The following is a 27857-nucleotide window of genomic DNA, read 5'->3' on the forward strand; positions in this document are numbered from 1 at the left end:
GTAAAATGGGCAGCGCAATAACACATCCAAACCTCTATACTGTACTTCAGTGGGGAGCATTGAATTCATTGTAATTATTCCATAACTGAAAGATGAATATGTTTTGAGTTCATAAGAGTTCAAACATACATGGACTAAACTGTGTTTTAGTTACAAAAATGGCTTTAAATGTTTATTAAACGTATTTATTCATGAATGTAGCTTCTGCATTATAATTCATCTGGATTGCAAACCTGAAAGTCACTCTTTAACACTTGCCGCTCCAGTGAATCCATGAGTCACCATAGGTTAATTGGCTACTCTTTATTGCCCAAATGTGTAAATGTTACATCCATTCATTAACTCGTACGAATGAAAACCACTGTGTTAATGGTTGGTGCCAAACTGAAGACAACTTGGGTTTTCATACAGTCGGACCATCACTATTTTACGACTGAAACATGTCAGACAGATAAAATTGTATTTGTTTGAATGTGATGGACCATATTTGAATTGCAGAATGTGATTTTGAATGTAAACACTTAAAAAAGAATAGAAGAAGAAGACAGAATGGAACGTTGGAAGACTGAAGTTCAAAGGTCACATGACTAAGGTCAAAGGTCACATGACAAAGATCAAAGACAAAGATCAAAGGTAAAATTCTGAAATCCTAAAATCTTTAAATAGGAGCTCAGCTTTTCAGAAGAACACATTATTTCGATATTTCAGAAGGAGACACACACCACTGAGACGAAGCGAACACGCGGATCACTGATACAGATATCTGTTCAGAGACACACTGCAATTCAAAACATTTGATTACTTTCCAATTTCATTACATTGATTCCACTTTGTAAGAAATGGCAGGTTACAACCCAAAGTGCCCAACCAGGAGGAAGCTTAAAGAGGAGAGAAGGAAGCCGATTAACTGTGAAGAACGCAGAATGCTTCTTGAAGAAATTAGAAGACTGAATGTTCTGGTGGATGAGCAGGGGCTCAAACTAAACCAGCAGTCCAACGAACTGAATGAAGCAAGGTTGGAGGTGCGTAGACAGAAATCCCTGAAAGAAATGTACATCAACAGGGAGAAAGAAACCAAGAAGGAGCTAGAGAGAGTGCAGAAATACGCCGATGCAGAGACGCTCAGCACTGCAAAAATTGAAGCTCAAGTCCACAATACCACCAGGCATAAGAAGAAGAAAGACCTGCACAAAGACTATAAGGAGCTGCAGGTGGCCCATATAGTCAACAAGGAAAGGTTTTCACGTGAGCTTCAGGTGGAGAAGGCGAAAAACAAGGCTCTCCAAGAAGATATGGAGAAGTTGATGGCTTTAAACCAGGAGCTCAGCACCAAATATCATAATGATATTATCCCAGTGATGCAGGAAGCTGAAAGCCTTAAGCAAGAACTTGAAAATACAAACAAGTCCCATACTGAGAGGGTGGCTCAAGATATGGAGCTCATCAACAACCTGAGAGCTCAACGAGATGCCCTCAGTGAAAAAATGGCTGAAGAGATCACAGCTCTTCAAAAGTATTTCTCTGAGAAGGAGATCTGTTTTCGAGAGGAACTACAGGAGACTGAATTGGAGCTCAAAAAGCAGGTCTCCATCAGCATTAAGCTCTCCACTGAGATCAGGGAGAGAAACGACTATGGGCCTCCCCGAAGGAAAATAGCCAGACGTCAAGAACCATGCAAGAAGGAGGCATATATCCCCAATGCCTTCCATGATCCCACACCCACAGAGAGGGCTCAAGTCCCCGAAGAACCACGACCAGAGACAATGAATAAGACATCATTCTGGAGTCAGCAGGCACCCGTCCCTTGTGCTTTCCCTGATCCCACACCCATAGAGAGGGCTCAAGTCTCCGAAGAACCACGACCAGAGACAGTGAATAAGACATCATTCTGGAGTCAGGGGGCACCCATCCCTCACGCTTTCCCTGATCCCACACCCATAGAATGGGATCCGGTCCCTGAAGAACCACGATCAGAGACAATGAATCAGACATCAGTGTACAGTCAGGAGGCACCCATCCTTCATGCCTTCCCTGATCCCACACCCATGGAGGTGGCTGAGGAAAACCACCAAACTGAGATGTCATTGTGCAGGCAAGAAATGTCTACCCTTACCCTCCTTGATCCCATGGAGGTTAATGATGTCTTGGAGGAGAAGAAGCAATCAGTCTGGAAAAGAACCCGCCACTTCCTGGGTTTGAGGAAACCAGCTAAGTGGAAGAACAACTCCACATTCGACAGTGACATCTGATAAGAAGTCTATTGACTTAAAGGGGAACTACTTTTTTTTTTCTTTTCAACCTGGACCTTATCTGTGACATAAGCCCATGTAACTTTTGTGTAATTTGTGGTCAGTCGGGAGATAATTAGATCAGCGTATATCCATATAGTGGGAGTGACTGGGCCACCGAAACGCAGCCTCTAAATAACCATTATCTGCCACGAAACTCGTTCATTTCACCAATATTTTATCGTACATTAGTGCTATTCCTTGTTGAATCCGGAGTTACCTGTTATCATCATCCGGGGTCAGTAGGTCAATCTACCGACCCCGGATGATGAGATCTTCTGACCTGGATGATGTCATCTCTGATCGGCGCGCGCACATGCAGATGCCGGCTTGTTTACCTGTAATTTGCTACTGCTATGGTTTGTCCACAACCTCAGAATCGGAAAAATATTCAGCCATGTTCCAAAAAACTAACAGTAGCAAATTACAGGTAAACAAGCCGGGTGCGCGTGCCACTCAGAGATGACATCATCCAGGTCAGAAGACTTCATCTGGAGTATGTAGATTTTTGCAGCATGGCTGAATATTATTCCGATTCTGAGGTTGTGGACAACGACTGTTTATGATGGACGTCCTTACCGTGACCAAGAGTATACGGATGAGGAGCTTGTTGACAGGAGTATGTGGAGGCAGAGAGAGGAACATTTGGCCTAAGAACAACAAACTGCTGCACGTCCGCGAACAACAGGTAACTCAGGACTCAACGGGGAATAGCACTATTGTACGATAACTAGTTATTGGTGAAATGAACAAGTTTAGCGGCAGATAATGCGTTATCTAGAGGCTGCGTTTTGGCGCCCCAGTCACTCCCACTATATGGATATGTGCTGAGCTGATTGTCTCCCGAACGACTGCGAATTACACAAAAGTTATATGGGTGAGTAAACAATCGTATTTTATGCCAGAAAGAAGGTCCAGATTGTAAAAAACAGTAGTTCCCCTTTAAACCTGTCTTCATCGGTGGGTTTCCCCCGGGTGCTCCGGTTTGCTCCCACAAATCTTGAAGACAGGTTAAAACAACAAAAAATAAATAAAAAACAAAAATCAGACCAATGAAAATGTATGTAGTTACTTGACCACTATTAGATGATAATAGAATGGACTTTATTGCCATTTGCAAAGGTACGAGTCAGTCTTTTTTTTTTTTTTTTTTTTTTAAATAAATAGCAAAAAATGTTGCAGCCATTAATATATCAGCGTGAATTAAAACAACTGTGTTAATAGATATAAAGTTAAATTCCAAGTTATGGGCAGTGCTGTGCATGAGCACGATCAGTGAGAGATTCTATTGAACAAGAATTGCTCGAAGCTGCTCATTAAAAAAAAAAGTCAATAACGATAATTACAAAAAACGCCTTAAAAAACGTAACACATGTAACCACAGTTTGCATTCCAAGCAACGCAGAACTTTTGTCAGTGCACGATTTCCTGGTACAGGAGGGAATATTTTTCACTGGACGTTTTGACTGGTAATTACTGGATAACGGGAACACAGATAATAATAATATGTTGGTACCAAATACGTACATACACATAAAAAAGATGAACTACTTCAACCAACCAATTTCCCTTGAACCATTCAAAATGAAACCAAAATCTCCAAAAATAAGGTTATTTATCCCTATTTATCTCATTTGGCTTTAATCCAACCTATTTGAGTTTAGATATAATTTTATACCTAGGTTTCTTACATCGGTTGTTTAGTTCCTGGTATGTCCTTTGAGTTTACTCAGTTTAAGTTCTCATTCTATCTCCATTAGGTCTATTTATGAGTTTAGTTCTATTTTTATACTTTCTCTTTACTTTGCTTAACCAGCTCTATTTAAGCTTTTACTCACTTTACACAACTTTACATTCATGTAATTCCAATTTGGCACGCAATAAGGAAAAAGTAAATAATTAAAAGAAAACACAGTTCACTAAAGTACCAAAAAAATACATGTAGCCCTGTATGAAATCATTTAGGTTACAGTGCAAAAGAAAATTCCATATAGCATGATTTAATGTTGTTTATTTTTTTATTAAGGTTTACATTTTTGCATAATTAAGGGCGTTCCCGCCTTGAGTGACAGGTGAGGTATGGGCCGGTCCCTTGGCGGTAGCTGCTAGCTTGGTCTCTCCGCTAACCGGCCCTTCAGCCCTCTGACCCCTCTCTTTTGGATGGATTACTGATGTAAGTGTAAAGGCAACCTTATTTCTTATTATAGATTTGATACTTTCTAGATTTGTAATACTTCCTTTATTATTTTTCGTATAGACAAAATCATCCACCTTTACCATTCATCACCAGCAACTGTTAACTTCATCAAAATAAACTATTGGAACTTGGAACGCTGTCTGGATCCTGTGTTTAAATGTGCACCCAACATCTGATGTTCAGTGAATCAACGAGATCTCGGATACAAATAGTTTAGTTGTTTTTTCCACTCTTATCATTGTTCTAGTTTTACTTAATTGCACATTAACATAACGTACAGCTATTGGGGCACTTTCGGACTTAAGGTGTACACATAAGTGACTAAAGCTAGGTTAGGTTATCACATCTACATCTTAAAGTTTTCAAACTTGTTTAAGAGTAGGCCAAATGGAAAGAAAGTCTCAACGGATGGGAACAAAAGACAGTTTACCTTACCTTCAGCCAGGTGAATGTTGCTTCGTTTTAACAGGGAAATCCATCATGATAAAGGCTTGGTTTGTGTTTATTTCTATGGGTTTGTTTACAGGTTGCTAGCTGACAGAGCATTGACGCCATTGCTAGCATCCTGCTATCTGTTAGCATAAACGACAGCTACGCATGCAGTCAGTGTTCAGGGACTTGGACTTAAAATGTACCTTTTCACGGTTCTTTTAGATTAGCGTGTCCAAACTTTCTGTGAGGAGACCCAGATAATGGGAAAGTGTCCGAGAACCAATAGTCCCTGACAATAAAAAGTAATATTCTGTTGATATTTTTATTTGCAATAAGGACCAAATGTAAGCTTATGAAGCAGATGAACACATGGAGGGCACACCACTTATCTGAAATTACAGCAGTGTGATAACAGGCAGCCACTGACATTAGCTAAGCCACTGAGAGAGAGATGCTGTCGGCTGCGTCATTCACTGTGACACCTAGCTCAATCAGCTCCAGCTGCAGGTGAGGTGGAGCCTCATCGGGGTCCATGGTGAAGAGAGAGGAGAATATAATATGTCCTTCCTTTCGGCGGCATACAATCTTCCACCACGACAGCCCGCGGATTGTTTTCATGGCTCTGTCTCAGCAGCGCCCTCTGTGGCGACTTTAGTAAATACATGGCGCCTTCTTTTGTAAGTCGTAAAATTGCCTTTTTCTTTATTTTTATAGAAAAATTAAACAATTGTATAATTAACTGAATTTAACTTTATTCAGTCTCTAATGTCATATGAGCAGCAACATAAGGTGTTTCAGTTTAATTGATAATAAGTTTAACCTGACTTTATTTTTTGAATGAGATATGAATTAGAACCCAGTGCAATGTCACAGATTCTATCAAATGCCAGATAGTGTATGCCATCTCTGTCTGAAGGGCTGGTATAGTTGAGTTTTGTTAAAGTTATGTTAAAGCTGTTTATGATCTAAAAATGTATTCAGTTGTATTTTAACCGTTTTTGTTTTTCAAGTTGAAACCTAATGCAGAGCTTTGTGACTGACTGTATATAATATGTGCAGTAGTTGTTTTATTATTACTGCTGCATTTACATCAATCAGCCACAACATTAAAACCACTGACAGGAGAAGTAAATAACACTGACCATCTTGTAACAATAGAGTGTTCTGCTGGGAAACTTTTGGACCTGGCATTCGTGTGGATGTTACTTAGACATGTAGCACCCACCTAGACCAGACCAGACACCCTCACCCCATAGCAATGACACTCTTTGATGTCAGCAGCCATCCCCAGCAGGATGCAGCCTGACACAGACACACACACAAAACGCTTTAAACTAAAAAAACATGAAGAACAGCACAAGGTGTTGACCAGGCCTCCAAATTCACTAGATCCCAAACTGATCAAGTATCTGTGGGATGATCCACAGAGGCCCCTCCCCTCAACCCATAGGACTCAAAGGCCCCCACTAACAACATTCTGTTGCCAGACACCACAGGACACCCTCAGAAGGCCCATGTCCATTCTCTGATGAGTCACAGCTGTTGACCTACACAATATTAGGAATATTAGGAGTGGTCATAATGTTATGGTTGATCGGTGCATATGTGGGCAGTATATGCACATGTTACAGATGTCATAAAAATGGAAATGAATTATACTCATAATTATACTTGTGCACGGGTCTTGAATAATAATACTATTTTTCACAAAGTTGTGTAACTGAAACACTTTTAGGCACCACAGTAAATATATAATTCATGTTATTAAAAGCCAAAGATAAATGTCAAAACTAAAGAAAACCTTTTATTCTCCTCTTCTTCTGTTTTTTCTTAATAAAGTAACCTCAACGTCTTAGTATTCTCCTTCACTGCAGTGCCACCTTCATTAGCATGGATGGAGGCGTCTAGGGGTGACTACAGTCCTGAAAGCATCTGCCAGCTTTGACAGTATATAATTAATACACAATTAATGTTTAATACCTGAACTTGGTGTTTTGGTTCATCCAAGGTTTGTTTAGAAAAAGCGGTCGAGGCTGTGTTTGAAATGTCTTTTGACGTGTTATAATTTATTCATCATCGTGTGAAACGGTTACCTCTGGAACTGGTGAAGATTATTTTTCTTTTTTTTTTTTCCCCTGGTACTGATGCAGGTTTAAGAGATTAAATCTGTGAAGCCTCCAGGCCACGTTCCACATGAAGAAGCTGACTGGCATCTGCTGTGATTTTAGTTCATGCACGTCATGACCAAATCAATCTCCTTTGAACAAGGAACTGCAAGCACAGTTTGGGTTTGTCCCCTTGCTCTTTCAGCATGACAATTCCCCCCTTGAATACAGAAATAGAGCTCTTTTGCAGCACATATCGACCATTCATGGTAACAAAAGTACAGGTGTATTAAAGATGGCTGAATTCCAGTGAGTAGCCCAGTAGGTCATGACCACAGACTTTAATTAAAGAGCGATTTTGAAGCTCATCTTGGCAGCGCCCGACTCCGCCTGACTCTCGGCTAATTCCGAAATAATCAAAGGGGAGCCTGAACAACCCTTGTTAGCGTCCACCTGTCGCTCAAAGTGACTGCACGCTTAATCACGCATAACTTTAAGCCTTGATTTAATTTAAGTGGTGAGATATATTCAGATTCAGAGGCCGCACTGTTGTCGTGCATGGGGAAATTGGCTAAAAACATCTAAAGTGTGTTTTTGTTACCAGTCTGTAAACATGTCTGCTGTCATATTAGGTATTATAACATGGAGGCCTGTGGAGATCGACTCAACTGTAGCCTTTGGCGCTGCACTTTGGCTTCATTTTTTACCCCCAAAGGTTGCTGTCTGGCAGTGAATCAGGATGCACAAAAGCAGGATCTCACCCAAATGAAATGCAGCCGTCATTAATAATACGGCTGCTCCTTCTCTCCTGAGACAATTCAAAGTGTCGGCTGTGAAAAAGGCCTAACGGTTTCACAGCCTTTGGTGTGGAAGACCTGTCTGAACTCAGTCCTGCCAACACCTTTGGGATGAACCGGAACACCGAGCTAAACCTTATCACACAACACCAGTGACTGAAGTGTCTGGAGGAAAGGCTGAAACCAGAGGTGCACGGTTTTAAAATCACATGTTTCGACTTTCCCTTACGGATAGATTGTTATTAAGCTGTCCACATGTTTTGGGCCATGTTGTTGGGATTAGTTGAGACTTAGGCTGAAATCTGACATTGTTTCAACATCATCCCTCTTGTTTTCATGTCAGAAAACTGGGCCAGTGACGGGCAGAGTTTGTGATGATGTCTCAGTAACAGAAGGCACTTTCAATTATGCAGTGTACATACAACTTGAGATGGCAGCTGGCCCTGCCGTGCAAAAATAGTGGGACTGTTATTTTTTTTCCTTGCTTTGACATGAACTGTGTCTGTATATGACACAATCCCATCTCTGCAGAGACAGGAACTAGAAGCCATTTGAAGCTGTGCACAATATGATATAATAAACCAGAAATCACTTAAACTGATCACAACCCTCACAAACATACACAAAGCGATGGAGACAGAAAGACCACAGTATGTGTTTGATGCTGGAACCAAAGTACAAAACATTAATCAGTCTTTACTTAAATGTAACCTGATCCAACGTGGCTTTAGGTTAAATTGGCTGCCAAAATAGCAAAGGATGTTTTAAGTCTGTCAGGTGGAACGGACAGTGCCCTTCAGTGACCACGGGGTCTCTTCTGTATTTTATTTTTAGGAGGTGTGTGGCAGAGCAGCACCACAGGGAGTTCGGTATGGCAGCAGTTGAATGAGGTGTCCCTGTGCTGTCCCCGAATGTGACGTGAGAAGAAAAGGTCTCAGTTTTGGTCCATGGCAATGACCAATGGCTTTTTTTCTGAGCCTTTCCACTGAAAACCTGCTGCTGGCTGTGCCTGACAACGACGAAGGCGAGCAGCAGGACGGCCAAACAATGAGCTGGAACTCACAGCGACAGTCTGGAAAGCGACAGATTCAGCGGACCATTGGTGTAGGCACACTGCTTGGAGTCTGTTTTTCCATTATAATTTCATACAGTTATGAGAAAAAAAATGGGCATTCCACTGGGCAGTCAGCATTTGAGGTATTACATAACAAGTAAGACCATATTAATAGAAAAGACCATGCACATTCCACAAGTGGAATTAATTACATAGAGGGGAGAGGATGACAAGAAATCATACAGGCATAACCATATAGTAATATTTTTAAATTAAAATATATATTACATTACATTTTGCTCAATTATAACAAATAATATTTCCAATAATAAGAATTGTAAACATTCATTCATTCATTTTCTATACCTGGTTATTCCTGTTAAGGGTTGCAGGGTCTGCTGGAGCCTATCCCAGCTGTCATCGGGCGAGAGGCAGGGTACACCCTGGACAGGTCGCCAGTCTATCACAGGGCTAACACACAGAGACGGACAACCATTCACACTCACACGCACACCTACGGCCGATTTAGAATCAGAATTGTAAACAGTTTAGTATAATAGTGTAATAGCGTTATTTTTAATTAATAAAACGTATGTGACAGAACTTTTATCTATTGAGACCGTCTTTGAAGAGGGAATATGAAATAAAAAAAAATAACAGTAAAAAATAACAGTAACAAAATGCAGCCATCCATCATTAATACACCTGTGTACACCTGCTTTTAACACCTGTTAGAGTGAAGTTTATGGTCCATAATCTCCCCATCACGGCCAATAATGGGCAGCTCTTTCAGAGAATTTGATTTATTGATCTCAGATATGTTCCATGTAGGCTTTTAAAAGTACTTAGCATCGGCCACTACCGTGTTTGTAAAGTGTCAGGTGAATTAATTATTTTATTAGGCAATAGCTGAGGGCACTGATGCCTCACAGCAAGAAGGTTCTGGGTTCTAATCCATGGGCCGCCTGGGCCTTTCTGTGTGGAGTTTGCATGTTCTCCCTGTGTCTGCGTGGGTTCTATCCAGGTACTCCAGCTTCCTCCCACCGTCCAAAGACATGCTGGTTAGGTTCACTGGTGATTCTAAATTAGCCGTAGGTGTACATGTGAGTGTGAATGGTTGTCTGTCTCTCTGTGTTAGCCCTGTGATAGACTGGAGATAGGCTCCAGCCTAAAAATCTGGATGCTTCAGTAATAAGTAACTACAGGCCAATATAAAATCTTCCCTTTCTAGGAAAAATCATTGAAAAGATTGTTTTTCAGCAAACTCATGCTTTCATGACGCAGAACAATCTCTTTAATGCATTTCAGTCTGGTTTTCGTCCACACCACAGCACTGAGACTGTACTTATCAAAGTTCTAAATGACATACATCTCAATAATGATGCTTCTATGACTTCAGTCTTGGTATTATTAGATCTTAGTGCTGCCTTTGATACAGTTGATCATGATATACTGCTTGACAGACTAGAGAAGTGGGTGGGACTAACTGGCACTGTACTACACTGGTTCAAATCATATCTACAAGATAGGGAATACTTTGTGTCAATTGGTGAACATGTGTCTGAACGAAAAAAGATTATGTGTGGGGTGCCGCAAGGTTCCATTCTTGGACCACTTCTCTTCAATATCTACATGCTGCCCCTTGCCCAGATTATGGAGGACCATAATATTTCTTATCATACGTATGCAGATGACACACAACTTTATATCTCGATGTCGTCAGATGATTACGGTCCCTTACTTTCACTGAGCAAGTGCATTCATCAAATCAATGAGTGGATGTGCCAAAATTTTCTCCAGCTTAATGCAGATAAGACTGAAGTGATTGTCTTTGGCCCCAAAAGTGAAAGATCAAAGATCAGGGCTCACCTTAACTCCATGTCATTGACATCAACTGATAAAGCCAGAAATCTTGGTGTAATTATTGACTCTGACTTGAATTTTAATGACCATCTAAAGCTCATTACCAGATCAGCGTATTACCACCTGAAAAACATAGCCAGAATTAAGGGATTTTTGTCCAAAGAAGATATGGAAAAACTTGTTCATGCATTTATTTTCAGTAGATTGGACTATTGCAATGGTGTCTTTACTGGTCTGAACAAAAAATCCATTAGACAACTACAGCTGATCCAGAACGCTGCTGCAAGAGTGCTAACAAACACTAGGAAAATGGATCATATCACACCAGTGCTCAGATCACTGCACTGGCTTCCTGTGAGCCAAAGGATAGAGTTTAAAATCTTACTGCTGGTCTACAAAGCACTAAATGGTCTGGCACCAAGATATATTGTTGACTTACTAATTCCATATGAAGCATCCAGACCCCTTAGGTCGTCAGGGACAGGTCTATTGTGTGTTCCCAAAATTAGAACCAAACAAGGTGAAGCAGCTTTCAGTTATTCTGCTCCTCACCTGTGGAACACACTCCCTGCACACCTGAGGTCCGCACCAACTGTTCATTCATTTAAATCAGGCTTGAAAACATTGTTATTTGCTGCAGCTTTTTCTTAGACACATTTTATTATTTTATTGATTTTAAATCAGTCTTTTATGATTCCAATTACTGTAATTATTTTATTTAAAATAATTTGTTTTTATTTCCTTTTGTGTTTTCTATATTCTATGTTCTATGCTTTTAAATCTGCTTTTATATCTTCTGCTTCTGTAAAGCACTTTGAATTGCCTCGTGTACGAATTGTGCTATACAAATAAACTTGCCTTGCCTTGCCTTGCCTCTGCGACCCTTCACAGGACAAGCGGTTACAGAAGATGAAGATGAACTGAAATATCAGAAATAAAGATTGAAAACTCCAGTTTTATTTTTAAGCGCAGGTCTCTTTGAATCTCAAAAACATCAACAATCTCTTAATTTTATATATACATACAGTATATTTGTTAAAGAGTTGTTAAGAGCCTAATAAAAACGACACAAGACAAGAGGCTGACTTTAAGCAATACATTATTTATGTATAACATACACTTAAAGATTTCTGAAGGAATTAGTATTGATATGCAGGGTTACATTCTGATTGAAGCCCTTTTAAGAAGATTTAAAAAAAAAAAAAAAATTAAAATGACCCCAAAACAGAAACAAAAACTAAGGAGAGAAACAGAAAATTAAACCATCAAAGAGCAACCAAGAGAGGACACTGAAAGTCCACAAGTGAGCAGCTCGCACAACAAAACTGAACTCAGTGACACAATGATCCCTCTTTCAGCTGTCTCAGGCCGTCTCCTAGAGAAAACGTTTAGACCTCAGGATCTGCAGCTCTCCTTTTAAATTCACCTTCACACCTGAAGACAACGTTACACTGTGAGCAACCTGAGCTGAACTCAGCCGCGTCCAAGAGCCACGGGATCTGATCTTTCTGTTACACAGTTACACGGTCACGAAAAGAAGCATCCTACCTAAAAAGCTGCGACAGACTTGGCTACTTGCGGTGAAGTTAGACCAGACACGGTACCTGATGCTGAGTATATCCACAGAGCGAAAACACACAAGCTATGAATGTTGATGTTTAGGGGCAAATACTGCCTAAATACTGTCGAGAATGGGTCAGCTCAAAACAAAAAAAGAGGAAGCAAGTTTATAAAAAAAGACAAATGAACATCAACAGTACTCTGACTCTTTAAGCCACCGCAAAGCTTATCTTTTATTAACGTGACCTTCACTGCACTTGTTACTTAATAAATCCTCCAAATAACGACGAATGTCAAAGTAATTACACGTGTCATTGGCTCACACGCGTCCTTCTCGTAATCAAAGCCTCATGGACGCAATCAAAAAAACAATCAGACACAACAGAGCCTTGTGTCAACCATGCTGCTCACAGTGTCAACACACACACAGCTGGACAAAGTTATTTAAAGCACAGAAGTCCTGATCAAGAAGGAAAATAAAGTACTAACGCCAGCAGTGTGTGAAATTGTCTTCATTTGTTGAGCAGCTAATATTTAGAGGATAATTTGTATTTATATCTTTCAGATTCAACTGTGGATAGATGAAATAATGTGTTTATTGACACTGAAGTAACCGGGTCATTCAGAGAAACTGAGATGTTTTTGTTTCATTTCTGTGTCTGATTTGTGTCAGGCAAGGATGACTTTTCGTTCCTGACGGAGGTTGCTTGGATTTGAAAAAGTTAAAGCTTACAAACTATTTGGGCGCCAGAGTCAGGTTGAATCGGATCATGGATGGATTTATTTTAAGTACAGAAAGATAGCTGTGTGGCCAAATTATGTGCCACTTAATGCGGCCACGATGACACTTCCCCCTGCAGTTTTTTTCTTTCACACTAGAAACGACACTGACAAGAAATCTTCGCTCTTTGAGAGAAATTAGCCGAGCCAGCGAGACTTCTCTTTTTCCCTACCCTGCTTTAAAACCGGGACTCATGTTCAAGACATCACTTTACCGGAGGAAGTGGACTGTGACCAGGTTACTTAAGTGTCTTTAATCACGGGATCCCTGCCAGCTGCTGCTGCCGACCTCTGAACTCCCCGAGGAACAGAGGTTGTTAAAATACAGACGTGGTTGGCTGGTGAATGTCAGAATCAACCTGCTACTGTGAATACTTCCCTACTGTTTTGCAATAGTGATGATAAAAAGCAGCAGAGCCTGCTGATGTGACTGAGAGGAGGAAAAGGAGGAGGGCCGAGACAGCGTCATTTCAGAACTGATCAGAACTGTTCAACAAAAACACAATAACCCAAAACAAATCTGTACAAATATACAAAAAAAAAATAATAATAATAATCAACAGGATTAAAACAACATGAAGATTCGTTTTAAAACATCCAACAGAGTCACTGTGGATCTGACAGTATGTGGTAATAACCTGGATCAGAGTCCATGTGCAGACTTAGTTAAGTGCAATCCACAGCGAACCTGAGGACGGACTTTGTGCTCCTAGGTTTGACGGTGGAGTCGCCTCCTCCGCCAGCACCCCAGCCACAGTATAAAGGACAGCTGGTTAGTGATCGTTAGCATTTTATTTTCTCTTATCACTCAGGTTGCCTTTATTGTAGCAACATAAACATGAACTGCAAAGAAAATCTGTAAAAATCTAAAGACATACAAATAAAACAGTCCCTTTCTTCTTCCTGTTCTGCTGCTTGGTGAGTTGCAGTTTCAAAAGGTGTAACCTCTTTAAACATGCAAATAGTTCACTGCGTTGAAAGATAATGCTCCGTTTGCAGTCAAAATGTAGGTAATCATCGGGAGCGAAATGCACCTTGTAAAAGTTTAGAAGCAGCTAAAACACAATTTTTTTCCCTATTTGATAAAATTTCATTTGTTTCAGTTTCCAGACTCAAGATTCAAAACTCTCAGCTACGTGTATTACTTTTACCATTTAAAGCCACCTCTGAGGAGTTTCATTCCCAAAACCTGAGTGCATTCTTTTTAAATAGACAGGGGACAGGTCTGACCTGGTCCACAATGCAGCCAGACAAGCAGCACCACAATGTCCTGCAGCCTAATGAGCAGCCGTGTTCACGGTTCACCCTCCGTCTGCCTGATGAGGTCGAACATTGAGAGTCTGCTCGGGTGGTGTCGGCTGTAACAAGCAGAGGAGGTGTTTCAGTTGTCTTTTTCAGTCTCACGCTTGTCGGACTGAACAGATGCACTTTAGTGGGATCAATACAGCCGTGTACGCAGACCTCAAAGCTGCATATTTATAAGTCTGTTCTGTTCCGTGCAACACAGGAATGACCACACCACCTGTTTACACACTGACAGATGACCGCGGCTGCTGCTCCTGTGCTGCTTTAAATTGCAAATGGTTCAGACAACATGTCAAGTCCAGATGTTGCTCAGGCAATATTATCAAACATCCAACTGGAACCAATTAAATTCACACACCTTCAGGTAACCGTGCTGCTAACATTCCCCAGAGGTGTTTAAAAAAATATTCAAATTGAATATTCCTATGGAGACCACTTTGCAGGACATGATCAGATAAACTGATCTGGCTTTTATTGATTCATTTCTAAAACTATCTGTCTCCTGAAATGATCCATTCTGACTTTTGAGTCATTTTTACCAGTTTTTTTGAAAACTGCCAATTAAAGGAATGAAACTCTTCAGAGGACTCACTGGGAAGAGAAACTTTGCCTGAAACCCAGGGTATGAATATATACGAGAGTCTGAATTCTCCAGAGGTTGCGGCAGGTAGTTTGTCATAACATCCCCTTCAGCAGCCTCTCTCAGTTCCTGGTTCACTGACTGATCACATGACTGAGTTCACGCAGGGTGTCACATGATCACTGCACTGGGCTTTACATAGCAAAGCTCCGCTGCTGACGGAGGAAGGAAGAAGGGAAGCAGGGACGGCCATGTTAGCTTGTGTTGGCAGAGGAGTGGAGTTCAGAGGAGGTGCGTTTGTTTTACGGCGCCGAGTGGTTCTCTGACCTCGGAGCAGCACGGTGAAGAGTTACTGACAGGAAGCCTGCTGATTTCCTAACTTTCACTCCAGAAAATCACCTCAACCACTGAAGCAAGAGGAATTGCTCCACACACTATAGTGCAACACACAACCATGTGACTGCAGAGGAAAGCTCAAAACAGGCCCTGACACTTCCTGATTACTGCATTTCATTTCAATCACTGGAGGTATCAGCTGAGTGTTAAAGAATTTCTACACAAACACAGCTGCTCATTTCCTTAACACCTTTTGTGAAGCGTTAGATCATTCTGTAAATCATCTGTTCTTTCATATCAAATTATGAACAGCCCAGTCAATCTTTAACACACCTCTCTGGTCACACAAGGTGCAAGGAAACTTCAAACCTTTATCTATCTTCCCACTGCTGCCTTTTCCTTCTTTGACAACTTTGATGATTCACACCCTTTAGTGTAGCCTTAGCCACTTTTTGTCTTAAGTTGCCACTGAACGTCACGCATGACGCGATGCTAAATCCATGTTCCGAGAAAAGTACTCAGGTTGTCAGGAGGGTGCAATGCCACAGCTTGTTTGCAACACCGAAAATGTGCCAACTAACAACGCAGGGCATGTGTTCAGACAGGAACTGCACAGAAGCATGAGCACGGAAGCACGTCGCAATTCACCATTTCTAACTCATATCCTGACCAAGAGTTGAATCAAACGCATTGCAAGAAGGTCTGGAAACACAAGGTAGATCACGGCAGAAAAATGATTAGCAGCTAAATCGGAGAACCTTTTAAAGGTTGGAAGTGTCTTTCGAGGGTTTCCAGGAAAAGTCCAAACTGAACCCTTCCTGTCTTTCGGCTGCTAACACACAGAACTCCAACCAGCGTAATGTGTTTCAGAGTCAACCTATCATGAAGTTCCTGTTTTTTTGCAGTCTGGTTTCATTAACTCATAACCTTTTTCCGACTGAAGGCTGAGCTCAATTTCCTACAAGGCACTACGTGAGGGTATAGGCGGCTGCTAAGCATTTACACTTACAGACAAGCTTAGTTGATTTGTCAGGAGCAACTATATTACGTCAACTACAAAAGCCCTGCGTTTAGAGTAATATCTACATTTTGCTATTCATAAAGGGGTACTTTTACTTTTAGCTGGCGTAAGTTTATAAAATAGGGCAGAAATATGCCAGAATAATGTTACAATTAAGTCTTGTTTGATTTAATACCTGAAGAACAAAGGAGATAGAGGCTAAAGCCCAAACATTTGCTTTTCCCTGCAGAAATGACATGCAATCACTTTGGGTTAGTTCATCAACAGAAAAAATTAACTTAAGAGGAGGACAGAGCAGAGGTTTCTCATTAGCACCTTTGTTTTCTGTAGTGACGAACGGCAGCCTAATTAAGAGGCAGAAGAGAAGAGCAGACTGAGCGGCTGTGATGAACAGTCAGACTTTTTCCCAGAGTTCTGCTGGTCACCCAGTTCATTCCATATGTCACCATATGTTCAGGATAATATCTATCCCTTCTTACATTAGAGGGAAAAATATTTTGGTTTGTAGACGGGAACTCCAAGACAAATTAATGAATTAATCCTCAGAGGTGGAATTCCTCTCACAGTGGACCATGATTCAATCATGTGGGATTAAAAAAAAAACAAAAAAATGAGAAAATTATCAGCAGAGTATTTCCTCCTCGACGGAGTCGGAACAGGCCGTCAGGAGAAACGGGCATTCCTCAGTCACTGCTGTCGTCTTCGTCCTCGTCGTCTGAGAGGTTGTGGAACTTTGACCCCGGCCGGCTGATGGAGTCTAAGCGCGGTGCATTTCCTGACGTCAGCTGCATGTAGCAGTACTCACAGACGCGAACAGGTTTGGACGACTGGCTGGGCAGGAGGTACTTCTTCTCCGAGCATGGCCCGCAAACCACATAGCCGCACTTCCGGCAGTGGTGGCGGCGGCTGACCGGCGTAAACTTAACCTTCCGGCATCGCATGCACACGGACGCCTCCGAGTCCGGCACCCATACAGCAGCGTGCTCGTCTGTTGGAGACTTGCCGCTCTTCTGCAGCAAGTCCTCCACACACTTCCCTATGTGGTTCATCCACTCAGACTTCTCGGTAGCAGTGGCGGCGTACACGATGAAAGACTTGGTGGGTGTCTTGATGAGCCAGCCATTGCGCAGCTCGCCCTCGTCCGGTACCGTGTCAATGGTAACGCTCTCCAGCGGGATGATGTGCTGCTTATTGTACTTCTTCTTCTGGATGACGATGTTGCCGTAGACCAGGATGTCGTTGAAAAGGAAGAACTGCCTCGCCTTGGGCTTCTTGCGGCAGAGTTTAGTAAGGACACCCTCGCCGATCAGCACGCGGCCCGGGATGGCCAGTGGTTGACCCGCAGCTCCAAAGCAGCTCTCCACCACGGCGATCCGCTTGGAGTTGGCCTCGCTGTTCGCAAGCCGGTCCACCATCTTCACCTCACCTAGAGGGAAGATGAAAAGAGAGGAAAGTTTGACAACAAATACTTTTACCCACTGTTCTGTTAAATGAGTGTCTCTAAAAATATATTTTACAGGAACAAACATGCTGCCACAATTATTTAACACTGCTAAGCAAATTAAAAACCAGATATGGAGAAGCCATTCGTTTAGTTACCTTGATAGCAGACCCGTTTATTGTTATCCAAATAAATCTCAGCTTAGAGTCAGTCTTAGAAAACTTTGTTGTTCCCAGTTTAAGACATCACGTTTGTTTTTACAATTCTGTTTTTCCCCTATTTTTTTCAACACCTGTTTAAAGTTCTGAAAGAGAGGAAATTACTAGATAATGGCACAATGACCTCCATTGTAAGCCTTAAATAAGACAATATTTCTATATCTAAGATGATCTATGATTTCATATGGCTCCAATTATCCATGAATCAATGAGATGCAGTCATAAATAATTTACCACCAAAGCAATCAGAGTGGCGTCTCCAAGGTCAAAATTACACTTCTATTATTCTTGCCAATATATTCCATGTCATGTTTTGTCCTTTTCATAATATAAATTATTTTGCATATTTAACACAGAAAGCATTCTGCTCTACCTATAACAGAGCTAAAAACTAAATTAAATGTACCGTATTTCACATTAACGTCTGTGTATTCTTTTCTTGTGACATCAATTCACTGTTCTTCTTTCCCATCTTGTAACTCACTCCACCTGCCAACATTTCCACGGCCGTCTTAGGTCATTTCAGACATTTGTCACATGTTGGCTGCATGCCACAAAATCTGGTTTTATATAGCATATCTGTGTGGAACGGAGAAATGTGACTGCAGCAATCTGCCAACAACACTGAGGAGTAAACATTGAATCTTTATCAGATGGGACAAAGGTAGTTTACAATATGAACCAGTAATGTCCAATATTGCTAGACAACCCATAGCACCAATCAGCCACACTTAAACTGTCAGTGGCAAATCTCTGAACGTCTTTTCCCCTGGTGATAAAGTCCCCACTCAATGAAGAAAAAAAAAAAACAATGTCCTGCAATTTAGAGGCTAATGCTGCAGCAGAGAAAATAAAGTCAGCTCAAATATTCAGACCAACCACCTCAGCATCTGAGTATGTGAAGAACTTATTTAACCTGCTGACTGCACAAGCCATGCCTCCCACTAGCCTTAGCTCAGATGTCTCACCTGAAGCCCACATACAGAAGTTTAAAGTGAATGAAAACTAGTCAGCAAGTGAGCAGAAAAGTTGAACTGAATCACTAAAAGTACCAGATAAATGCCCAGCCTCTGTCATCAGTTGCGAAGTGTTCAGGTTTAAAACCTGAGAAACAGCACAGGTATAACCCTGACATCAAGGTTAAACTGAGTGTAAGGTCACCGTGGCCTTGGTATGTCTTTGTAGACCACACAGAATGTTGGGCTTCTGAATACAACCCCAAATCTGAAATGTCAACTACTTTTATTAAAACCAACTGATCAAAATAAATTGCTGTGTGTTGTTTCACACTACTATAACATGTTAGTGACACCACTGCATTGTCTATCTGCCTGGTGATAGTTTTTGTTCTCAGACAACAGAAGGAGTAAGAAAGAGTGATTGAAACAAGTCAACACAAAGTCTGCACTGCAAAAATCCTTTTAAGTTACATTCATGTGTAAAGTGATGCATCTGAAACAAATTTAGGCCTAATGCTCTCAGCAGCTTTGCGGTGAATGTAATTCCAACACCAAACAGAGTGCACTCTAACTGAGGTAGGACTGGGCCGAAAAACCAAGGCCCTACATCTGTGCTGCCATACTAGGGACTCTTTCCCATGGAGCGTAGCTAAAGTCAGTACAAAAAGTTGCTTGAATTGTTGCTACAATATCAAGAAATACAGATACAGAAGCCAATATAACACCCTGCTATCCTATTTTTGGGGTTATATTAGAAGCTATCTAAAAACCCAGCCTGGATCAAGGTGTGCAAGAGTCCTTTGATAATAAAGACTCAGGTCTGAAGCTTTTCAGAGAGTGTTCAATTGACATCCAACACCAGCAGGATTCTTCTCTCTGCTGTGACCCAAATGGCAGCACACCCAGCAGAACTCGAGGCCCTCCCTTTGGCTTTTCTTAAAGCACGGCGAAGGAGATCAAAGGTCAGTGATGATGGATCTTAAAAGCTGCTGGCGCTCTCTGCCAGACCCGGAGGCTTGAGTGCAGAGGTGTGACCTTAGAAGGATGCTCACATGCACTGTGATGTACACAATATAGTATAGACAGATAACACTTGTCTATACAGATAACTCTTCCTCCAATGATGCTGAGGTTCATTCATCTTCAGATCTTCATTTGTGTTGTGAGATATTGTATAGATATTTTTTTCTGCATTACATCTGGTCCTTCCCAGTCAGCCTTAATGAGCCTGGCTCCTGTGAGGCATCAGAGCTCACTACTGATTCCCTGAAAGTATTTATTTATTTATTTTAATTGAAAATATCAACCTCAATGTGAGCAAGAGCTTTAAATGCCAAACGTCTCTGACAAAATATTAACTGTCAATTTCAGATAGCTAACATCAATTGTAGATCTGTTCTACTGGATGAAAACCCACTGCCTGTTCAAGATCAAATAGCTAACAGAGAAGGTTAAATACTAGTTCAAGTAGATAGTGAAGCATTTTGCTGCTACAGAGCCAGATATTTCCCTCAGGAGCTAACAGAGGTTGAATATTGGACTGGTAACAACAAACTCGCCACAATAAATTACAACTGTAGCAAACTATTATTTTTATTGCTCCTCTTTTTAAATCGTTCTTAGTTAGCCATCATGCTAACTAGCCTCACCACCAGATCGATACATCTGAGGGTAGCTGACAGCTAGCTAGGGCTTCATCCAAGTGGTCAAATCTTTTGCAACGTGTTTATTGGGATTTATCAAAATGCAATGATAATGAAAATATGATTCATCTGTCAGGTACAGACATTCATGAACCCCACAGGATGTATCCTGTCGAATTCAGTGAACCCCTGACTTTTCCTTAAGCACAACAGGTAGACATTTTACTTGACATATTAACTTTGTCAGTGGTTTGTGGAAAAATACCTGTATAGCAAGTAACATTCCCATCAATCTCAAAAGCTCAAAGCTGTACTTCAATGTTTCCTGTTAATTAGCAAAAAATTTGCAAGATAAAATTCTTAAACATTACACATCTTTTTCAAATAACTCAATAACCATTTAATCCAAAATCTGTAAACAGAATTGGAAATAGTCCAACACTCTAAGACACTTAAGTTAACTATTATATAATACAAAGCAAAGCAGACGACCCTCCCAAAACAAATGACTAATCATTTCTGAAAAACTAGGACAAGTCCATAAACCATACAGTTACACAGACTACAATCAGATTTGCTGTCTAAACTTCCCAACCTTCATTGGATGAAGATTACCCGTCTGTACAAGTCTGTATAACAAACAAGCCCTTGAGTAGATGTTGTGGCCTTCACTTCACACAGATGCTTATGGGTGGGTGGACTGCACTTGAACAAATTCCATGGCTAAGCTAACTGTAACATATAGAAAACAGAGTGTAGGTGTGAGTGTACTTTCTTGCCCTTTAAAAACAAACCACCCTATGTTAATTAGCCAGCAGATGCCAGTGCAGCCTGGGCCTGGCTCCCCAGTGATCTGCACACTAATAACCCAGAGTGAACTGCTACTGAAAGCACTGAAGAGGACAGAGGGTCTGCTGACATGTCAACCCTGTTAGCGAGGGCTTTTTGCGCACTGCTGAGGCAACTGGGCAACCAGCTCCTATCAGCAGAGAGTTGAGGGCACAAAGAGCAAAAGGCTCCTAAGAGAGACATGCATAAATACAGGCTGGAGGCTCCCAACCCAGTAATCAAAGTGAGACAGAGTGGGATGAAATATCCAGAAAAATACACAGCACAGGAGAAAGAATGAGCTTTCTTTGCTCTGTAGCAATAAATGACAGTGATGACAGCCCTTACGAGCTAAGACAGGAAAACAGTCAAGAGGAAACCAGTCTGAGGGAATAGCCATTATCATTATAATTTACTGATAAACCCAAAGATATTTCAGTATCACAAGCTGGCAACACTCATGAAGTTACTTTATAATTCAACGTAAATCAGACAAACACAATACCAGACACCTTAGTCTTAGAAAATATTTTTTGGACGTTTCAAACAACGTCGTGCTTGCATCGTTTTTCCTATTGCGTCCGAAAGCATACCTATTTTTTGTGCAGACATTTCATATACTGTATAAATTGTTTCTAACAGTACGGATATAAGCAGAAAAAAAAATAACGCCAAGGTCTCAAAATCTTGTGCAAACACTGAACTCTATCAATTAATCAACCAATCATTTAAAAAATTGATCATGACTCTTACAGTCAAAACTTCAAAGGATTTCATTTAAAATGTATAAAACACAAACAAGCCACACGTCTGTATCAAACTTGGGATTTTTTTCTGAAAATAGGTGATTAGTCAACTAATCCTTTTACTGCAATATAATTCTTTTTATTAGAACCTTTACTGGTTCGTGGTCTGCTGGACTCAGTCTTGTGGATTATGGGTAATTGTTTTTCTTTTCTTTGAGCTGTCAAGCTTTACTGAAACAAAGGAATGAAGAAATTCCAGAGGGATGAAGGGAGAGAGTCTGCCGATACGAGGCTGTATGAGAGAACAAATTTACCTGCCTCATAAACATTTAACAGATGACAAGAGTCTGGCTGCAGCAGTGATGTGGCGTACCACTTCTTGCAAGAAAAAGGAACTTGATTCTTGTGCAAGTATATATGTTTTTGGGGTTGGTTTCTGATATTAATAATAATTCCAATGTTTGTCTAAAAAATATTATTCCCAAAATCTGAATAAAGCTCCAAAGAAGAATGTTAAGACCCAGTCTACATTCATGAAGCTTGAACTTGTGAATCTTAAAGTTAGTGATCAACTATCAAAATTACAGGTACTTAATGAAGAGCTGCAGGTGACAGCTTTTCTTCTAACTTTTTAGGAGGCAGGGTAAAACACTATTTACACTGCGTTTGCTCTCTAAAAATAAATTTTTCAGATTCCCCCATTGAGAAATTTTTATTGGGTTTATTCCGCATAAATATAAATGTAATGTACTAGGTGAGTGGTTACCTATCAAAGCGGCCGTTAAAGGAGAAACCTTCACAGCCTGAACCAATTATTTACCTGTACTACGTTGCTGCTTGGTGTCAGTTTCCTACCTAGAGGACGGATTGGGCTTTTCAGCCAACTAGAAAGAGGCAGATGGAACCCGTCATGCCAGCATCACCCTCTGTGGAGCTAAACTTTACCCACTTCTGTGTCAGAAAATGAGCATATCGGTCATCCATCTGTGGCCTCAGACAGATGCAGTCTGCAACCGAGTCAGGTCGGGGCAAAATGTTTAATTGAAGACCATTCTGCAGCAGCCTGCCTGGCCAGAGCTTTGAATATCCTTTGAGTCACTTAGCAGAACAACCTGACAAATATTTTAGAATTTGGTATTGACTGTAAAAAAAATGTCTGGTTTAGTTTAGTTTAGTTATTTATGTTTAAAAGCTGTGGCTGATTTCCAGAAGACCTCGGTTGAAACATGTGCTGTTTAAGTATTTCTTCATCTGTCGTTTATTATTAAAAAACATTTGTATGCTTGCTTCAACACAACTGTTTACACATTAAGATAATCTGCTCTGATTTGTGTGCTGACAAATTCATTCTTTATTTACCCAGGAAGTTTATTGACTTTTTAGATACATTTTATGTGGCCACGGTGACCTTGGCTTTTGACCCCCAAATCACAGAAAGAATGCCTTAAAAGTGTTTCTGAAACCTTGTCTTCATAAGAAAAGCCCAGGCGTTGTACATAAACCAAAAACAGCTCCTTCCGCTTTGCCATTATGGAGGCGTAATAAATTGAAGCATACCTTTATCTCTGATTGTTTAAATGTCACACTTGGGCTTAAATTTCTCAGACAGAGTTACTCTGTGTGCACGCACTGATGAGAAAACTTCATCTCAACCCAGTTTCGTGGATAAGCATGTTTATAATCTAGTTATTCATCTGCTTTATTCCAGCCACACAAAATACCACCTCGACTCTATCAAGCACACATGATAAGAAACTAGAGAAAGCCTCAGAAAGGCAGAGAAGTAGATGCTTTTTTTTGGACATGGGTAGTTTTGTAACACTCAGCTGGAGTTTGTTGTTTTGAATGTCAATGGCGACTGGCTGTGCTACCTTGGGTTACAGAAACAGCAGTGGCTTTAGATAAGCCCAATGATTAATTCATTAGGAGCACTGCCCTCGCTCTCAGTTTACAAGATCCGGTCATTTATTGCCAGGCCAAAATAAACCTTATCCAAAAAGAAAGAAAGAATAAAAGAAAAATCTAAAACCAAGGCACTTTGTTCTCTGTAACAGATGGGACAAAGGCCTCACACAACAGGGGGTGTAGGGCACACGCTTAAAGGACAGAACGTTTTGTTTTGTTTTGTTTTTTTAAAGAAAGAAACTGATGCCACCATTGTGAACGTGAACTTATTTGTCAAAGGTATCTCTGCTAAGACTATGCCAACGTGAATTTCATTAACAGGCCATTCTTTTGGCCTTGTGGAGTATCAGGGCCTCTTGCTTGAGGTTCTTGAGCAGCCTCACACTTCCTCAGCTTCACAGAGTGCACAGATGGTTGCCCGTACAGTAATGGGTGATTTATAGTTGTGCATGAAAGAGGTACTGTGTTGTTTCTGAGCTTGCAAGCATACTGTAGATATACCATAGACAAGTTACACCTACTACAGCAATGACTGGTCTTCTTCTGCTTTTGTTGAGAATGAACACAACATTAAGGAAGTTGGAGAAAGACTCCGTGGCTCAGTACGTTTACCTAATGTACAGTATATATAACAAAGACAATGAGTTGTCATTTACAATTTAAAGAAACAAACACAGTGCTTGTATGCAAGTAGTCTCCTATTAAGTAACAAGACAGGGCGACACTGATGTTAGCTAGCATTACAGGTACTATACAAACAATGTCAACACAGCTATAGAATAGAATTTAAATAGTAACTTGGCACTTCATGTTTACTGCAATATAATTGATTCTTTTTTAATGCAAATGTTGCGATATTGTCCTCTAGACACCACCGAAGAGGAGCTCAAACACACCCAACAAAAAGTGTTAATTTGCTTGGTCGAGCATGATAAATCACTACTGTGTTGCAGTGCAAATGTTAATGGAAAAAATCTCATACTTGACTATGAATTACAACACATACCATTCATATCTACTCCAAACCCTCTGCAAGAAACCCAACATAACTTGGCAATTAATGTTAGGCACAACTATTTTCCATTTTTAGATGTTTTTTTAAGATGTCATGGAAAGGCCTTGAAAAATGAGTCTTACAGTTCCAGTGAAAACCCATTGCTTACAACATGAATATGCCACCTGGTTAGGGAAATTACTGTGGCTTGGCTGGGCAAATGACACAGATATATTTTAACCCTAAGAGAATAACAAGAAGAAGAGTTGGTTTGGGTTTACAAATAAGATATGTGAGATAAAGAGGAGCATCTCTGGCATAGAAAATGATGAAGTGGGACTGTCAACTCTTCATCTGGGCCTGCAGTTAAACCTCCAGCGACACCACAATGGGAAGCCTGGGAAGGAAGGGAAGCTATGAGTCAGATGCTGAAGGGAGAAAGTGACGATGACAAAGACAGGGAGTGAAGAGAGAAAGAGCGATTCTCTAGGCTGTAAACAGCAACCACAGAAACAAGGACACCCATTTATCCCGAGGAGGTAATGTGAGGGTATGCTGTCGAGGATGACGCACTGTCATTGTTCCTGCCTTGTCTGTTGTATATCTCCGTCTTCCAGCTATGAGCAACATGATACAGAAGAAAGACTATGATAAAATGTAATAAAATGCATTCTTTGGCAGTGATTGCTAGGTACAAAGCTTTACATATCATGAAAACTGGATTTTGTAATAAAAAATAAAAATAAAAAAAAGTTGTGTGGCACATTCAAACTACGAACAACCGGTCTGGATCTGAATTAAACAGCATGCACTAACTTGAGAACACAGTCAGGTCAAGCCTGAACATACTTGAATATAATCAGGAGCAAATGAACCCTGGAAACCCTCTAATGACAACATAACAAACAGTTGAATATATGAAAAAGTAAGATAATTCAGCATGCTAAATGCTCAAACCAAGAATGTGATGTACTGTAAAACTGAGTCCTGAGCATCCTTCCAAATCTGGCTCGGAACAAAAACAAACATATAAAACTGTTTTCACAAGACTAAAGCACTATTTGCTTGGAATGATTATCACCTGGAGACATCAGCTGATTTAAAGATTACGCGCCTTGTTTTACTTGAATCTACTGACATTATCTCTGGATGTGTCAGAGCTCTGCTACTATCTGCTCCAAGAGGGAAATAGTAGCCTGCAGATTAGGCTTATACATAAAAAATTTATTTTCAAAACATGATGTAATAGGACTGTACCGATTCCATTGAGAATTCATAAACTGCCTGGCAGTGTGTAATAAGCTTGTATTAAACATATGAATGCAGCAACAAATAAAATCCAATACATAAAAATGAGCTTCCATACATGTAAGTCATCTCAAGGTCCTTCAAGGTTTTGCTACTCTGATTGTTTTGAGCTTGTTTTTCTGTGATTGGGTCTCGATGCTGGGTAGGGACATCCTGACAAACAGCTATCCAAACTTTCATTTTTAATTTTTTTTGCTATCACTGCTTTTATAATAGGAGAAGAAAAGGCACAAACAAACACAGGAGAAACAAAACTCCTTGAAAGTATTTCCACAGGACTTCCATGAAACAGTGTGGGAAATTTGCTGGGTAATTTTTACTTTACAAATTACGGACATGGCTGATTTGCATGGGATCAAGATCACTCTGTAATTATTACAAATTACTAGAGGTCCCTCAGGTAATACCAGTGTCCAGCAAATATGGATTAAGAACTGCTACTGCTGTAGTTGATCCAAAGTACTGCCAAAGCAGTTCATCCAACAGTTTCCATCTTTCAGTGGTGGACTAGGAAACTGACCACCACTGCTAGCTCTAACAACAGGTTTCTCCAGTGTTGCTCCTCTTGTGGCTTATAAAAAGGAGCCTTATTCCACTGTAAAGGGATTCACTTTTTTTGTGGTTCATGAATAAGTACCTACCACCCTTGGGATATACATGCATGCAACAGGACAGCTCCTTGACAACAGACAGCCTCCTTCAAGAAGCCCTTATCAGCTTGTGGCTAACCTGAACATGGTGTTCTACTGCTATGTGTCAACAACATCCTGTCACATCTATACAAAGGATTACGCACCTGCGGTGTGAAAATGAACACAGATAAACGGATTGGTGGCTAATCTGTTGTGAGAGGTGATGGTATGAAATTGAAACTAATGTTACCCAACCTGGAACTGAACTCACGTAAGCGGACTGCTTTATCTTTACAGAAGAAACAGCTGTAAAAGTCACACAAACTCTGCTTGGGCATCTGCAGTACTCCATACACGGGCCGTCTGAGGGTGTCCTGTGGTGTCTGGCAACAGAATGTCGTTAGTGGGGGCCTTTGGGTCCTATAGGTTGAGGGGAGGGGCCTCTGTGGATCATCCCACAGATATTTGATCAGTTTGTGATCTAACCAATTTGGAGGCCAGGTCAACACCTTGTGCTGTTTTTCATGTTTTCTGAGTTGTAACATCCACATGAATGTCAGGTCCAAAAGTTTCCCAGCAGAACACTGAATTGTCACAAGATGGTCAGTATTATTTACTTCTCCTGTCAGTGATCATAATGTTGTGGCTGATCGGTGTATATTATCGCCAAGAATGGAAAAATAAATATTAGTCCTGTTAGGACAACCCAAAGTTACATTTGTGCATTAAAAACGCATTTTTTAGGGTGTAGTTTTGATTAGAGTCTATGCATTCTCTGAGTTATGTTTAAGGGCACTTCCGTCAGTTAAGATAAAATGTCTTATCATCTGTCCAATTTCAGGTTGGGTTACAGCATGTAGTTTTT

The 27857-nt window shown here is 40.7% G+C and overlaps 1 protein-coding gene across 1 annotated transcript in view; it reads right to left on the reverse strand.

The window, feature by feature from the left end:
* Positions 1-11818: 11818 nt before the first annotated feature.
* Positions 11819-27857, reverse strand: part of plekhf2 (pleckstrin homology domain containing, family F (with FYVE domain) member 2) — a 28392-nt gene continuing 12353 nt past the window's right edge. Inside the window, exon 2 of the mRNA XM_084557264.1 lies at positions 11819-17744. Coding sequence (XP_084413390.1) covers positions 17002-17733 — 732 coding nt within the window. The 5' untranslated portion in view covers positions 17734-17744 and the 3' untranslated portion in view covers positions 11819-17001. The remainder of the gene's footprint in view (positions 17745-27857) is intronic.

This window comes from Chelon labrosus (genome assembly GCF_963514085.1).
Source record: "Chelon labrosus genome assembly, chromosome: 12".
Classification (NCBI taxonomy): domain Eukaryota; kingdom Metazoa; phylum Chordata; class Actinopteri; order Mugiliformes; family Mugilidae; genus Chelon; species Chelon labrosus.